The 17,442-nt window shown below is 38.8% G+C and overlaps 1 protein-coding gene across 4 annotated transcripts in view; it reads left to right on the top strand.

Annotated features, from left to right (window-relative positions):
• Nucleotides 1-8,944, top strand: part of SORBS2 (sorbin and SH3 domain containing 2) — a 144,930-nt gene extending 135,986 nt beyond the window's left edge. For all 4 annotated transcript variants that reach the window (XM_065736943.1, XM_065736946.1, XM_065736941.1 and 1 more), the window contains 3 exons: nucleotides 2,183-2,232; nucleotides 6,012-6,118; nucleotides 6,868-8,944. In XM_065736943.1, the coding sequence (XP_065593015.1) occupies nucleotides 2,183-2,232; nucleotides 6,012-6,118; nucleotides 6,868-6,929 (219 nt within the window). In that variant the 3' untranslated portion in view covers nucleotides 6,930-8,944. The remainder of the gene's footprint in view (nucleotides 1-2,182; nucleotides 2,233-6,011; nucleotides 6,119-6,867) is intronic.
• The last annotated feature ends 8,498 nt before the right edge of the window (nucleotides 8,945-17,442 follow it).

Raw genomic sequence — 17,442 nt, 5'->3', positions numbered from 1 at the left:
AGACTTCCTAACCTTTTTGAGGTTAGGCCCTACTACTATTTACCAAGGAAAAAGGATTCTGTAGGGAACCGAGCTATAGCTGGAATCCTACATCTTTAGAGTGAAAACTAACTTAGCATTTAGGGTGATAAATTTCATGTTATCTCCTCAATATAGCCAGAACTTGAAACAGTTATGTTATAGCCAATGCCACAGTATAAAGAAATCAAAACTTAGAGGAAGAAAATGGGGGAAAAGCTTCTTAAAGTAAGCTCAATTAATATAGAAGGTAATGTAAAAGATCACATTCAAATAGAGAGAGCTCCAAGCTCCCCTGTTCAGATATAGCATTTAATTTCCCCACATCTTACTCTGCCAAAGCTTCCTCTATAGTAGGCAAGCTGAAAATCTTCTCTCACCATCATCTGTTTCTGCAATAGTTAACTAACAGTAAAACATGTTAGTATTGAATCATACACAGAAAATCTACCTAATTTCTTTGTGGCGTAGCATGTATTCAAAGCATTAAAATCATTTGTACTGTTTGCAAGAAAAATCTGTAACTTCAGTTGAATTCTCCTGCAATCTCTGACAATCTTTTGCCATTCAGCTTACATCAGGTTCATAAGTAAGATAAACTCAAGGCTGCAATGCAGACATTAAGCAACCTGCCCAATGATATGTTCTTATTTTGTTCAGCATTTCAGCTGTTGAAGGAAGTTTATGAAGAACTGGGATGTCTAATTTGCAATCTTTGTTGTTGGATGCTGCAGCAATAATTTCCTAATACACAAATAGAAGAGAGGAACATGATGGAGAATAGAGGATCAAAGAATATAAACAGACCTTTCTGGCCTTTCAAAACCTTTTTCCTACCTAGCTCTCATCTTCATGAATAAGCTTTGTTATCCACCTGGCAGCATCTTTAAGTACCTTTTAAAATTTACACCCTACAGACTGTAAAGATAAAGAAAATGTCCTAGTATTTTCCGCATGTAAATACATAATCACAGTGAAAATAAATTAACTCCTTTGATTTCATCTGGAGATGGTGAAAAGAAAAAAGTTTTTCAATTTATTCGACTGCAGGTTAGTTACCTTCTCCTGTGGAAGACTGCATCATCATAGAGAAAATTGAAGCAGGATGAACTGGAATAGCCAAATATGGGAAAGAGAAGTGTGAACCACTAACAGAAACCCTATGGCTCCAAGATCAGATTACAACCTACTCAATTCACAAAAGAAAGTGCTATAAGCTGTGCTTGACACCCACACTCCCCAGATGGTGATAGTTCCTACAGTTATATCAAGCTGTCAGTCTCTTCATCACTACAGGGCATCCTCAATCAGTGCTGCTCACACCAATACTCTTCCAAGCAGCTGCTCCTCCACTGTTTCTGGCTAGGGCCATGCTGTACTGTGTTAAATCAATATCTTCCTAAGCAGGTTTCCACTGGGGGTTCATATCGTTCATTCCCATCATGTGCAGACTTATTGGATATTAGTGGTGTGCGATTTAAGACCAAAAAGTAACTCTTTTCATAAAGATTTGCACTGGAAATACATACTATTTTTTTCATCTTAAAGTAGAATTGTTGTTATTTTCAAACAATTACGTACACTCTTTCAAAAATTCTTAATGTTCTTGGACTCCCAACAGCCTGCATGGCTTTGTGCTGCCCCTTGAGCTGGAACAGAATTAAAGCATGGCATGTTATGCCTGCCAAGTCAGTACTGTGTGTAATGTAAATTGGATTGTTCTTTTGTCTACGGATGGTCTAAATTCTGCAATTCAGTGTATGAGGTTTTGTTTCACTTAACTAAAAATATACTTCAAATAATGTATAATATAGTTCATCACTTGCATCTAATTTTTCTAATGCTATTTCTGTTTTGCTGTGATGAGGCAGCGAAGTTCTGTTCCAACTTCCTACTATGCCATAAACAGACTTGATGAAATTCAGTTTTGTTTTAGTTTTGATCTTGTCCTCTCCAAAAATCAGTTTTCTAAACGTGCCAAGACTCTATTGCTTGCCATGTCTCTTAAGAATTTATTGTGAGGTTGCGGGGAGCAGGGGGGGAGGGGGCATGTTTTAAACAAAGTAGAATATGAAATCTGAAGCAACTATGCATCATATGCCTATCCAACTACTTGGATCTTAGACTATAAATCTTTATTACATTTCAAATCATTTCATTTCAGCCACAGCGCCCTGTGCTTGCTCATGAAAACATACACAGTGGGGGGGAACCGTAAGTATACTTCTTGTCTACTAAAGCAAACCTAACGTTTAAGCAACAGCCAGCACATTCTCAAATAATTTGTTCATCTACCAAGTACAGCTTTGAAGAGATTTCGTAAACTTACAGATAACCACATGATGTAGGAAGATATCCAACACAGTCCCAAAGGACAAAGTTTTAGTCATATAATTTACATCAAGCTCAGACTTGCCAACTTAATGTTCTCTATCATTTAATCTACAAAAGGATAATAATATTGTAAGGTTTGACTTGTTTGAGCTGTTTTTTTGTTTGTTTGTTTTTACTATTCTTATTGCCTCCATTGTTCCATCCTAATAGAATACCAGTTAAAGCCTTTACATGAATTCAACTCATCTGCTTTACTGACCACGCAAATTAGTCAGAAACCATTCTGAAAGTGAATTCAGAGAAAAAAATAACTTGATAATATTAATCACGGGAACACAGAAACATGCTTCTGTGTAATCCACATGAAGTTAGATACAAGGAAGCCTCTGAAAAACTAGATTTCAAGTTGTATTTTTACAGTGTAAGCAATAAAGATTAAACCTGTAAAATTATTTTGGTGCTCTTAAAATGCAAGTTCAGTGCAAGATTGTTTCAATTTCTCATTTTTTTCCTCTAGCATAAGAGAGCTTTGGAGCTAGATGAATTCTCCTAACTGCAATTAAGGCTTAACATCTAAAAACGTTCAGCAGCTTAGCTGAAGAAATGGCAAAAGAAAAGAGAGGAACAGTTATCAAATGATAACAGGACCACAAATAATGTATAATAAGTATTGGACATTTTGCTTTCAATCTCAACTAAACCATTTTTTCTCAAGCTCTGTGTGGGATGGCTAAGCATACTGAAGCACCCATCTTCAATGTAGTTTTAGTAGCGCATGACTAAAGTTACTCAATCCTAAAAGAACAAATCTATTTAAACTGTCAAACATATATTGTCTCAAATATGCATTTTGTCAGTGTCGTAAATTGTAGTCATCTTTCCTATTTAAGAAACTACTAACAAAAGGAATTCCAAGCAAAATTAGTGAAAAAGAGAATGAAGTGACTACAAAAAGAATTATGAAAATGGGTTAGCTAGAAATTACTAAGATTAGATTTCTCAAGTACAAAGAATGCTAACTGGGAAGTTTTTATAACTGTATCAGTTTAAGTCTTGTTCATGACACACTACATCTCCAGCTCCTTTGTCTTCAGAACCTGCATTTAATCAGTTTTGGAATACCATTATAGCTCTGCTTTCCTGGAATTAAAAGAAGAATGACTGATGCTTATTTACCTCCCTCCCCCCCCCCCCCCCCCTGCACCCCACCCCACAGATTGTTAAGCAACATGTTTGCTAGGCAAATTACCAAGGGTAATTGTTAAATGATTGTCCTGTTCCATTTTGTTAGTGTCATTAAAATACAAAACTCAGACTTTTCCATTTGAGGAGATAACTGCCAGTCATGAGAAAAAAAGGTGAAAAATTATTTTTTCCTGGAACTGTCTCCTGTTTTGCCAAATCACTGGAGAACTTTTGGCATTGCACCCAAAGTAAGTGTGGCTTATTCAAGAAGACAATCACTCCATCAAGCCTAGCCCTGTTAGTGCGTATGGTTTTCAAATGGGACCTTAGGAGCAGGATTTTTTTTTTTTTTTTTTTTTTTACTGAAATAGGTCAAATTTACACTATGGAAAAACCTTCACATGAATGCCGCAGAGCTAATGGAAACGTTCTCTGCAATGCGTCAAAGGGAGAGATAACTCAATTTTCATTTCAAAACTCTTTAAACAATCAATCATCACCATGATGTCCATTTTTTCCCCCCCTTAGCATCAGTTCACTGACTAAAACTTCACACTGTTGCTCTTCTTCCCTTCCTCCAATAAAGATAATTTCCCTTCCTTTTTTTCAGCAGTTGTACCCTGCTCCTTTACATGCAGACAGCCCCTGCTGTGCATAGGCATTTAGAAAAACAGACAGGTTCCAAACCCGTGGGGCAGCAATCTTCCCATGAGCTGCCTGGCTCAGCACCTTCAGCTCTCCATTACAAGTTCCAAGAAATTCAAATAAAAGAAGATGAGAAATTAAAAACAACAAATATAGTAGTCTCATAGCTCTTTGCAATTATCCACCTCACATCCTTTAATCTGAAGCCCCTGGCAGAGGGGAAGGAAACAAGACAGGGAAAAAAGTAAGACAGCGTCTGAACGCTGCTTGAATTTCTGTCATTATGTCTCGGATTCAATCTGATAGGATTCAATCTGATAGGATTCAATCTGATAGGATTCAATCTGATAGGATTCAATCTGATAGGATTCAATCTGATAGGATTCTGATGTTCCCTTGCTCTCAGAAAGACTTTTTTACTTTGTGTTTTTTTTTTTAAGAACTAAAGTTCTTCCGCCTAACCTTGTTCCCAACCATTATCAAACAGAGTTGGGGTGCTTAACCTTCTTTCATATGTGACTGTCCTACTGTTCTCCCCCCTTTTAGCTTCTTCCTTCTGAAGGAAGTCACTGTGCAGTTTTTTGTGCCTGCTTTTTCCCTAGCACTTCTCACATTTTAATCTGTTTTGGTACCTGTCCAACCCCAAGGCTGCTGAGACAGTCAGGCACATTGAAGGCAAGAGGTACAAATGCATATGCTAACTTGTGATCTACCTCTTAGGAGGTGCCCACTTTGGAACTTATTCCTTCTCATTTTACCAGCTCAATTTGTTTCTTTTCCCCTCCACTACCTCTGCACATCTTTCTCTCAGGCTCTCTTCACAAATGTTTTCTCCCTTTCACACATTTTTGCCAGCCTATCTCCTCTTCCTTTAAGACAGAAATCATTTGGAAAACCACCTATTTCAGCCCCGTAGGTATCTGGGTCACATTTTGCCCTCTTCCTAGATTTACACAACAGAGGAAAAGCCCAGGCTAGCACAGGCTGTCCCACCAGCATGAGGAAGCTGCCTGAGGAGAGGCCTGAACCCAGCAGCTGCTCCTGCTCAGTACTTGAGGTTCAGGGCACTACCTCAGGTTTCAGTTACGGTTACCTTTGCTTCTTGCAGTTGCTTGCTACTTAGCTAACACATAAAAGGACAACTTAAAAAACCCACCCCAGCAGTGATGACTCGTGAATGACACTGACGTAGCATAGGCAGTTTTAATGATGGAAAAGGTTATTGTTATTTCCACACAGCAATTACTGCCCTCCTTCCCATAGAGGTAGGGACCTTTTCTATAGGCAGAGCTCCCAGGTGCCAGCTCTCTCTTAGCAGGTGCTAAAAAGCAGCCTGGGGCAGTCCCAGCTTTCAGAAGTAGCATATGTGAGCTGCTCTCTTCCACACCTGCACCACACCACAGAGTGGGGGCCGTGTTTGTACAGCACGCAGTGGCTCTGCCATGGCAGTGTGAGGACAGCAGGATCAGCAAAGCAAAAGCACGGTCTTCAGTGCTGCTCACGGGGGTTAAGAGGTTAGTGCAGACTACACCCTCCCTCTAAGAAATTACATTCTCTGCTTTGGTGACTCAACTATAAAATAGTACTTAATCAGAATTGTGTTTTAACCAACACTATGGCAACAGCCTCGTCCTGTGGCCCCAGTCTTCACTGCCCCATTCTTTTAGATAAAACTGGGTACTAGCCTTGATATCTTCCAGCATGCAAAATAAACCCTTTTCCTCTATGCTTGAAGGGAGCATCACTTATGAGTTAATGTTTAAACCAGCTTCTTGTACAAAGGTGCAAAGAACTCTTCTTTTTAAAATGCAACATTTGTCCTATTTAAGGTTTCAGGCTCTATATAACTATACTCCTAGGAACGAAGATGAATTGGAGCTCAGAGAGGGAGATGTCATTGATGTGATGGAAAAATGTGATGATGGATGGTTTGTGGGTATGTTTTAATTGCTTGCTTTATCATATATTCTTTATTACTGACCTCTGCTGCCCTGTTTGTTTGGTGTCTTACAAATTAATCAATCTTTGGCATTCATTATAATAAAACTGAACATGGCTTTAACAGGGGAAAGCCTCACCAAAATCCTCTGTAGTTTATAGGTAATTATTCACTTCCGTACTTGGGAATTGACTCGTGCTTCTAATATGTTGTACAGCACTGTTGTCATTCTCACACTGTGTATTACTCTTCAGAAAAAACTTACATGAGTACTGCTACAGAACTGACTATTTGTGAAAATGGATTACTACTGAACAAACAGATGCTTAGGTCTAAATAAGGTGGCTAAATCATTGCATAAACCCTCATGCACACAGTGGCTAAATTCTTTATCATCTTACTGGTCCTTAGCATTTCAAAAATCCAAATTAACTACAAACAAGTGATGCTGATTAAGTTAAATGATTTCTATATACCAAGTCAAAATTTCAGCACATTAGATTTAGCAGAGATTTTAATTGAACTATACAATTCAATCAAATATGCCTCTATTTGCTTCTTCCTTCCTGCATTTATAGTTTGTTAAAATTCACAACTCGCAAGTGAAATTCAAAATAACTTAACTGAATGTAAAGAACAGTAGATGCATTTGTGAAAAATTAAAATAAAAAAAATTAAAAGGACATGCTTTCATAGTGATTTTCCTGCTCTTATTGCCATCTTTCATCTATTGCTTCTAATTTCAGGAACTTCAAGAAGAACCAAATTCTTTGGTACTTTCCCTGGAAACTATGTCAAGAGGCTGTGAATTTTTTTCATTCTTACTTACGCTGCATTTCTGCAACATATCTGCATAAAGCTGCTAGAAAACATGCTACGCTGGCCTTCCGTTTTCTTGCTTTCAGTCTCAAATAGAGGCCATCCAGTTCATCCTCATCCCATCCCATCTGCCAAACTGTTCCAGCAGTATTACAGCAACGACTACCGTGTGAATAACTAAGCTTTTCTGAAACAAGAGGAATCCTCCCAACATAAAAGTACTCCCTGCTTTCAAGTCTTTTTATTCGAAACACAATAGGGAAAGCCTGATGAGAGGTACCCAGAAGAAATGCCAGGGCAGGTGGGGGGGTTTCGAGGAGAGGGACAAACTCTTCCTGTATGAGAAATTTGTGGTACTCTCATGAAGTTTGATGGTAAACTACAATTTTTCAGCATGCATGTACAACAGAGGGGAAGTTGCTGTTTACTATTTAAAAAGAAAAAAAGTGTTTTTGAGTTGAGTTTCCACATTCTTATTAGCTTGGCAGCATTTGTTGCTTTCACTTTGCTGTATCACAGGTTTGCCTATTGTACTGGTTTACAATGACAAATTATAATATAGGTTTTTTGCCTGCACTTGTATGTTGTAACTTTTGCACAGTGACTGTAAAATCTCAAGCAAGCATAGTGAAAAAATGGAGGAACTGCAAGTGTTCTGATGGTGCAATGATATTTGCTAAACCCTTTTAACCCCTATTGAAGCTGCAGCGTTTTCTGTTCAAAGGTAAGAAGTGCAAGAGGTATAAAACCTTGGGAAACAGGATTTAATGAAGAGACAGACAATGATATAAGCATAGACAATAACAAGCTGCTGATCATATGACATTAAATGGTTCTAATAAAAATGTTGTAATAGTCAGCAACATGAAATCTGAGAGGTTGATGTTTTTATGTACCACAGGCATTTTAAGAAGCAGAAAGTAAACAGTGGTAGTGCAAAGGATTTTTTTCCTCTAACATAGCCACCTTAAAAATATTCACAAGTATCATGTACTGATTTATTTCACAATAGATATACACACACATACATATATTTGTATATATGTGTATGTTAACAAAACCTGAATTACACATTTTTATTTTTATTTTTTAGGAATTTAGTACATTAAAAAAAAAATCACAAGTATTAAAATTGATGCATTTTATAGAGTTTTTGGGTTTTTTTTTCCTGAATGAATCAAGGATTTGAAACAGATATTCTCCATGTGCAAATGTAAGCATAAATAGCATATGAAATTAAGGCACAGGATGATAATGACTATGACTTCACGAAAAAAAAAATTAACTTTTTTTTTTCCAAGTCAGATTTGTTTTCTTTGGCACCTTATAGATGGCAAAAGCTTTTACTGCATTTCTCATGGGTAAAGGACTGAAAATCATCAACATGTATTTAGTCTCTGTAGCATTTTGTATATAAGTTTGCTTTTTTGTACAGAGCCATTTGGTTGTCGATTTAAAAAAAATTAAGTTTCTTATTTGATTTTTGCCCTCTTTACATACAGAACATTTCAATGCATTTTGCTTTACATGCTCTATTTACCATAAGCACATCCGAATAGTGCAATTCTGTAAGATAGCATTTTATGCAAAATTTTATTAATTAAAATATGGTTTACCAGCCAAATCAAAATGTACATATGTCTTTATTACTGAGAAATGTCATTAAGACAAAGGTAAAGAAACATCTTTGTGCGGCATACCTTTATTATTGCAGATTTCATGGCAAAAGCTTTATATTTCAAAGGCTTTCAATTTTAAACTAGATCTGCATGTAGCTTTGCTGTGAGATTAATTCCTATCTTTGATGCCATTTATGATTGAAGACTTAAATATCTGTTGCCTGTGATATTTAAAAAGTACTGTTTCTACTCTGTATCTGATTTTAGAAAAATACAGGTTTTTCATACCTGGCTTTCAGGTAACTGACTGAATTCCTACAAGCAAAAGGTCTCTGTGGTTTTTCTCTTGAATAGACTTCTAATAAATTTTGCTTGGAGTACACAAGTGTTTTCCCCATCATTTCTCAAAATACATGTAACCTACTATTCAAGGGCTACAAAGCTCTTTAACTTTTATACACAAGTATAATCAATTTTGTTCTTACAGATATTTTATTCTACCATCAAGCATACACAAGCTGTAAATAGGCAACCAGTATTGTGAACACTGTCCATGTCAGTGTCATCCCTAAAAATCTGGAATCCAAAAGCAACTCTCTGGACTTTCTGCACTGACAGTACTAACACAAGGTAATTTTTCTGTTGCCAGAGCTGGCCTTTGCTCCTGAAGCACAAAGATACATTACTGAAGCCTTTTGTATCTCACAAAAGTTCTACACCTAATTCTTTCCTTAAACAAAAGGAAAAGAGAGAGTGACAGTGTAGAAATAAAATTTAAGGAAAATACAGGCCTGGGAGGGAGTATCACATGCTTGGGACTCTACCTGCAGCACTGTTATCCCCTGTTAATGCCTCAGTCTGGCAAAAAGCAGCTTGCTGTTCAAAGAAAACCCAAACCCACAGGAAACAGAGCACACAGGGAGCAGCCTTCTTTCCCCAAGCAGTTACTCCTGGTGCCTTGGGGCTCCCTGGTTCTGCTCTTCCATCCCTCACTGGCCTCCACTGCCAGAATGACACCTCCCAGACACACTGTGCTGCACTCTTACTGCTGAAGAGTGCAGCATTCCGACACAATCTATTTCTGACTTGCACAGCTTTGTCTTTATAATAGCTGGGCTGTTAAAATGCCAACAAATAAGCTCCTTTGTCAGCATAAACAGGCTGCTGGGAGTTATTTCAGTTTGGACAAGGCCTAATTTAGGCAGCAATGCTGTCTCTGAGGTAAACATGCCCGTACAGCACTAAGTTAGCTTAAACCCAGCACACGTCTCTTGCTACAGCTCTATAAACTAATGGCTGATTATACAAGCACATGTGTGGTTTGCCCTCCTGTTTGCTGTCTGTGTGAAATGTGTGGCATCTGGGCCCTCAGTGGGGTACCGCTTTGCACCAGGGACCTATGAGAACTATTAAGTTGCTTCCAAAGCCATGCTTTAAGATTTATTTATTTTTTTCCAGTAGAAATTAACCTAAAATTAAGTAAGGCAAGAAGAACAAAAGCAGGCTGACCCCCAGGGAAAAGAAAAAAAGAAAAAGAAAAAAAAAAGCAGCTACACGGCTAAGGATTTCTAAACAACACGTAGAGATATTCTGAATGGTTAAGGGTCTGAATTCTCTTTGCTAATTGCAAAAGGGAAGAAAAAATTGTAAAGAACTGTAAGAACTGCAAGTTATTGACACCAGGAAAAACTGCAGTGCCAATGTTTTAGTCAAAAAGCATTGTAGGGTGACCAGAAACATAAAACTGGAGGACATCAAAAGGTACAAGTTATGTTCAGGTAAACAAAACGTATTGAAATAGGAAGATCTGTTGAAATTCCTCCTACACTATTTAAGTAACAGACTGAAGGACTTTTTTAGCTTTCTTCTAAAATTCTTGTATACTCTCTTGTAAATTCATGAAGGGGAACGCACAGGACTGGAAGGTGCCATATCTTTAACCAGAAATAAAGATAAACTGAGAAGAGAGAACTGCAGAATTTGATGCCAGTCAGTTTAATACAAGGATTTCTTCTAGAAAGGACCTCAAATTTTTCTAGAGAACGGTACAGCAAACCTATTTCCCTTTATCTTACTGTAGCATGGATCTTAATTTCTATTAGGATTTTCTTTTAATGCCATCACATGATGGCTATACTGGCAGGCTGAGAAAAGTCTGTTACAGTGTTCCCAAAACTAAATTCATTGCACAGTTGCACTGCATCTCAGATCCAAAAGTCATGCAACTAGAGCTTCCCCAAGAAGCAGTAGATTCTGCTGCCTACCCTTTGGCAAGCTGTCCACCTGCTGTTCATCACCTGCATGAGAGGCAACGGCCGCTACAAAACAAAACCAAGCAGCCCCAAAAAACACCAATCAACCAGGGACACGGAGGCATGAGCTTTTCAAGGTAACACTATATCCCAAAGCTAAGGGTCACCCCAGCAGTTTTAACATTCTGTTGCCCGTGCCAAAGCCAAGTACGTTCTCATTCTGCAATGCCTGGTATTTACCAGCTGCCTTTTAGCTGCTGCTGAACACAACAGTGTCAGGAACACAAGGTGCTTCCTGTAGATTCCAAAAAGCAATGCACGAGCTAATGGGAAGCTAGAATTATGAAGTAAGCAGCCCTAGAAAGACCTCAGGTCATTGCACTAAGTACATTCACCATGTAACTATAAACGCTGTAAGGAAAACCCTGGCTTTGCTTCAGTTAACAGCAAACTCCATTGAAGTCAGTAGATCCTGAATTTGCCTCATGGACTGTATTGTTAATACATTCTGCATGTTAGCTTAAAAAGAAGACTGCACAAGAGAGAAACACTGAAGCAATTGAATGTCTGTTTTGGGCTGGTTTTTGATCGTATCAAAAAGTACGAGAGTGGGCCGAGATCAGAAAACACTTCAACTGCCTCCACTGCACAGCACAGCCAATAGTAGGTAACCTTCTCTAGGGTCTAGCTGGTACATTCACCTGAAATCAATTGCACATGCCACCAAATCTGCAACAGCACATTAAAAACTGAACTGCTGGCCCTTTCAGATTTGTCTACACAGCATAATCCCTTGTTACAGCTAACAAAGATCAATCAGATGCAATGTTTTACAGAACCTGGAAGTTCCCACACCAACATGCAGAAAGGAGCTCCTGGTCTGTTCCCAGTAAGCAGGGGATGCTTTAGGCTTTCTTCTGCAACTCCTCAGGTAACCTACATCACACAGCCATTTGACCAGATGCAAAAAGTGCCTTTTTGTTTCATCCACCCCTGCTATCACAAGTTTAAAACTTAACTCCTAGCCAAAATTGCTTTGTGGTATCTAGTATTCCCATCAATTTATTCATTTGAAAACTACAAATATTATTCTATTTGCCTACCAAGAATACAGTAAAATCCATTGAAAGGGAAACAGAATAATGAATTTCTGCTTGCACATCCCTGACTCAGATACTGCCAGATCAAAGAAAGTTATGCTGGTGACATGCAGCTCTTATTCACATAATTTTGCCCCTCTGAGAGGGAGAAAGACTAACAGAAGTTTTTAGGTTAATGTGCAGTGACAAAACCAGCAAAGAGCTTGAACAGCACTGCAAGTATAATTTTTGTTTTCATCCTATTGGTTGGTAACACTGTGCAACTTAATTTTTTAGCAGCTCAGAATCTATAATTCCCAAGTCCTGTTTCATTTGCTTCAATGTGAATGCCATATATAAATCATTACAGAGTTTTGCCTCCTAGTATTATATTTAACTTCTTTTTCTTCAGGAGTCATAGAGGAGCAACATGCTATCACACTATTTAGTCTACCAGAAAAGTAGAAAGCCTTCTTACTGAAAGAACTGTACGACTGAGCAGCTGCAGCAGTGATGTCATGTCTAATTGCAGATCTGATGCAGAGGGTTCCACTGCACAATGGCATTACATCACAAGCAGCTCCATACGGAAAAAACAAGTGTTGTCTGACAACCAGAGACGCGTTGCTAGGTTCATCCTCAGAACAGATACTCTGGTCTCAACCATTTACATTTCTTGCTGCCAACACAAATAAACTCTGAGGCCCTTATTTCACACCCACATTCATGCATAGGACAGTAATCCCCCTACATTTTCCACCCATCAGGAAAAAAAAAATCAATTTTTAAAATAACCCAAGAATAACGTAATTCTGTTTCCAGTGAAGAGATACCAGACAGTTGCACACAGTGATTTTTGACATTTCTCCTGTTAAAAGGAGAATAAACTTTTGTCTTATGCTCTCATCTCACTTTATGAGAGGGTCCTGTACTCCCTTGGGCCCACTCCATATGCCTTGCTCTAGCTCCAGACAATTTGAATAGTAGGTTCCTATTTAACTACCAAGTCCTTTAACACTTCTATGGACATCTTAAAACGACTCTACTCCATTTTAGTTCACTTCAAAACTTGGTACAAGCATAGAATCATAGAATGGCCTGGGTTGAAAAGGACCTCAACGATCATCTACTTTCAAGCCCCCTGCCATGGGCAGAGTCGACAGCCACTAGACCAGGCTGCCCAGAGCCACATCCAGCCTTGTCTTGAACATCTTCAAGGATGGGGCATCCACAACCTCTCTGGGCAACCTGTTCCACTGCACGACCACCCTCTGAGTGAAAAACTGCCTCCTAACACCTAACCCTAATCTCCCTTTTTTTTTAAACCATTTAACCAGTTAAGAACAATTCCCCCTTGTCCTATAACTATCAGTGCACGTAGACAGTTGTTCTCCCTCCTGTTTATATGCTTTCTTCAAGTTTTGGAAAGCTACAATGAGGTCTCCCTGGAGCCTTCTTCAAGCTAAACAAGCCCTCAACCTTTCCTCATAGAAGAGGTGCTCCAGCCTTCTAATCATCTTAGAACAGGTCCAGAAGATGGCCACTAAGAGCTCTGTGTCCTTCTTGTGCTGGGGGCCCCAGGCCTGGACACAATACTCCAGATGGGGCCTCACAAGAGCTGAGTAGAGGGGGACAATCACCTCCCTCTCCCTGCTGGCTACCCCTTTTTTAATGCAGCCCAGGATATAGCTGACATTTTGGGCTGCAAATGCACACTGCTGGCTCATGTCCAGCTTCTTGCCCACCAGGACCCCCAGGTCTTTCTCCGCAGGGCTGCTATCAAGGAGTTGCATAAGTGCTAAAAGAGTAATCAAACCTGTATCACGATTTTCCCTTTCCACTGAGACAAGGAAGCACACAGTGAAACCAGCACTGCAGACAACAGTATGAGTAGCACAAACGTCATTCTAAGTGGGTCACTGCACTGCTACTGCCATGTACCAGATAAATCTAGAGCACATAAGGGCCCAGCTAGTGCTTCCCACTCCAGGGTGAGGGTTAACACTGGCAGCTGTAACGTGAAACATGTACAAACACTGGCTGGCGCAGGAGCTGCGAAAGGCTTTTCTTACACTACTACTGATTCATCTGTTATAGATAGGTGTTTTCTACATGTAACTGGAAATATTCGAACAGGTGAGAATCAGCCCTTCCCCCTCTTAAACCAAGGAAGAGAATAAATTAATGCGTCAGAATGTCTGAGGTAGTAGAAGGCAACACTTGCATGCCAGTGGAAAGCTCTGTGCACTATTTATAGATCCTCTCCATATGCTTTATGGGGCTCTTACTTTTCCCTCCTGTTTCACACTCATTCTTTTCCTGTCAACCCCAAGAGGCTCACTGAAGGAAAGACAGCAAGGTATAGAAGGTGACACTCTACAACTGAAAAACACTAAAAATCTGTTTTATTGCATTCAAGGACTTACCCTCTGTCTCATGCACCACCTTATCTAGATGTTTCCCAAAAGCATTACCTGCAGCGAGCATGGGGAAGATTCAAGATTATCCGGTCAAACCATCAACTTCATAAAATCATAAAGGTCCCTTGCAACCCAAACCATTCTAAGATCATCTAGTTTCAGCTCCTCTGCTACAGAGGCAGGGACGCTTCCTACTAGACCAGGTTGTTCCAAGTCCCATCCAGCCTGGTTCTGAAGGCCAGGGAGGGTGCACCCACAATCTCACTGGGCAACCAGTTCCAGTGTCTCATTACCCTCACAGTAAAAGAGTTTGCTCCTAATATCCAGTCTAAATCTACACTCTTCCAGTTTAAAGCCATTTCCCCTCATCCCATTGATGCATGCCCTTATGAAAAGTCCTTCCCCAGCTCTCCTGTAGGCCTCTTTCAGGTGCTGGAAGGCAGCTATGAGGTCTCCTTAGAGCCTTCTCCCCTCCATGCTGAAAAGCCCCAACTCTCTCAGCCTGTCCTCGTAGGGAAGGTGCTCCTGCCCTCCAATCACCTTTGTGGCCCTCCTGGTCATCATCACCTAAAACTCAGAACATTCACAGATAGAAGATGCCTCCTGCATCCCGCCAGAAATCTATGCTGCCCAACAGCTTACACAGCACCATTAGTATTGGTTTGAAGATCCCAAGTTAAATCCTGACATTCTCATATAAGGAGACTTCAATAAGTTGTTTTTGAGATTCTGACAGGGCAAAACAGAAATTGCTAAAGTGTGATGGGCAGACAAAAGGAAAATCTAGTCTTCAGGTGCACTTTTCTGTATGTTTCTGACTTTTTTTTGCTTGTTTTGAACTTTGATTTTTTTTTATTGAGGATGGGAGGTAGAGAGGAATGGTATGGATCATAAAAAAGATTTACTCCCAGTCCAAATGACTTCCTCTATAAACTGATTTACCTGTCTTCACAATGTGCAGAGGGAGTTTTCCTTGAGGGTCATCCCTATGGATAGATTACCCTCAATTTCTGGCCTGAATTTCTATACTACCAGACAACTTCAGGAAATAAAGTTCCCAGCTATATATGTGAGTATTAACTCCCCATGTACTAGAGTAAAGCAAAATTTAATGCTTAAATATTGATTTGAGACTGTATTTGTGCATATTCTACCTGACAGTTTCTATTTCAGATGCAGTAATTACTTGTTAATAAAGACTTCCTCATAGTTAAATTTGTCATAGTTAATTTGAGTTTTTGCCTACACTGACCTTAGATTCTTTCACAGTATTTACAGCTTTTTCTAACATTTTCCCACCATACGTTTACTCCTACATTCACTGAATAAAAGGAAAGAAAAAGTGCAATCAGGTGAAAAAAAGTAAAAAGTGTGAAATGCATAATTAATTACTTTTATTCAGTATTTGATTTTGCTGTTAAGCAACTAATTAGTGGTTGTTGAAAAGCTGATTATGCCCTTTTAATTAGCAGAAAGAAACTGAAATTACAACTAGGAAAATAGCTAAGTATAAGCTAAGTTTAAGTATTAAGCCTGAGTAACTACAGTGTACATCAAGATTCTAGGATCCAGCTTTGTGGCCAGCTACAATCTGAAGCTGCTGATCTCTGGCTCTTGTCCCACCTTATACTTAAAACAGAACACCATATTTGTCTTTCAGCTGTTGCTGTTTCTCATGATCCAGTAAATACGGCCAACTCTCCCTTAGCAACTACTTCTATAATGCCAAACTCAAGCCACACAGCAAAAGAAAAATAGATACAAGATACAGTAGTTTACGGAACATCAGATAACAATTGTACATTACAGATTTTTGATGCCTGATTCTTAGAGAAAACATTCAGAAGGTTTGGTACTCAGGCCACAAAAAACTGTGTTGTTGTGTGCACCCATGATCCCATAATTAGTTAGCATATGAAGTATCATCTCATGGGAGACCACAAACAGAAATGAAAAGAATGAAGAGAAACTTCAAAAGAACTGAGGAGCCCTAGTCAGGACGGCCAGTGTAGCTTCCTACCTTACTTCTCTTGCATAAAGATACTTCAGAATTGGGCTTTTTGTTTGTTTGGTTGGTTTTTGTTTGTTTGCTTTTTCAATGAACCCATTATTTACAATAGAGGGCATTCTTAATGTCAGAAGTGACATAACACTTAAATTATAAATAACAAAAGAAAAAAAAAAACTGATTTAAAAATCACTTCATCAAGGCTTAGGCTAGGCACAAAGTACAAATCATAATCATACCAGTACAGACATTTTCTTCTTTACCAAGAAGTGACTCCTTTGTTTGACACTTCAATTCAAATCTTTTTCAAGTTACAAACTTTTACTGACAAAAAAAAATTCTAGAAGGGGGAAAACATACAATGACACATTTCCACAGGGAGAGATGCATGTACACACACGCTCATATTTTTGATCCTTATGATAGTTGGCAGAAACTTCAACACTCCAAGAATAGCAAGATTTCCTTTAGTTGTTACTGCGTGAAATATCTTTTTATTTTTAGTAAGTGTGCTAATCTCTTCAAAAAACATATTTTCTTAGACAAATACTGCTACCACCTCCTGCCTGAGTGATTTCCCTAGTCAAGACAAATTACACTATAGATCTGTTCCTAGAGCCCTGAACCTTCAAAATTCTCTGGAATTTTGGTCGCATCACATGCTGCAGAATAAGGTTAGCTCCCTCTCTAGTAGCAGCACAAGTAATCTCCACATTAAAAAAAAAAATCTTTCTTCCTCTAATTTGCTTTCAAAGCTTGTTTATTGAAGGAACAGAAGAAGGCTAATCTTGCAGGCCTGTAATCACTCTACTTAAAAGATCACATTTTAAAATTACAACATATATTCCTATAAATTACCATAGCAGGGACATCATACCACAGCATATCATCCCCACTTTAGTCTCTGAATATGATGTCACATACAATGACTTACAAACAGGGCGACAATGACAAAGTACACATTTAAAATAAAAGCAACACATTGGTGATATGTACTCAGCAGGATGGTGACTGGGTAAAAACTGAAATGCTAGCATCCAGCAGCTGCTAAGGATCTTCAAGTTCTGCTAATTACTATCTAATGAATTTCCAACATACTCCTTTAGAAGAATTAATTTTCTCTC

Source organism: Cyrtonyx montezumae, unplaced genomic scaffold, assembly GCF_038088225.1.
Source record: "Cyrtonyx montezumae isolate F1298 unplaced genomic scaffold, pur_monq_1.0 scaffold_2, whole genome shotgun sequence".
NCBI lineage: Eukaryota > Metazoa > Chordata > Aves > Galliformes > Odontophoridae > Cyrtonyx > Cyrtonyx montezumae.
The sequence above is the reverse complement of the archived record's forward strand: the minus strand, read 5'-3'. Positions and strand labels throughout refer to the sequence as shown.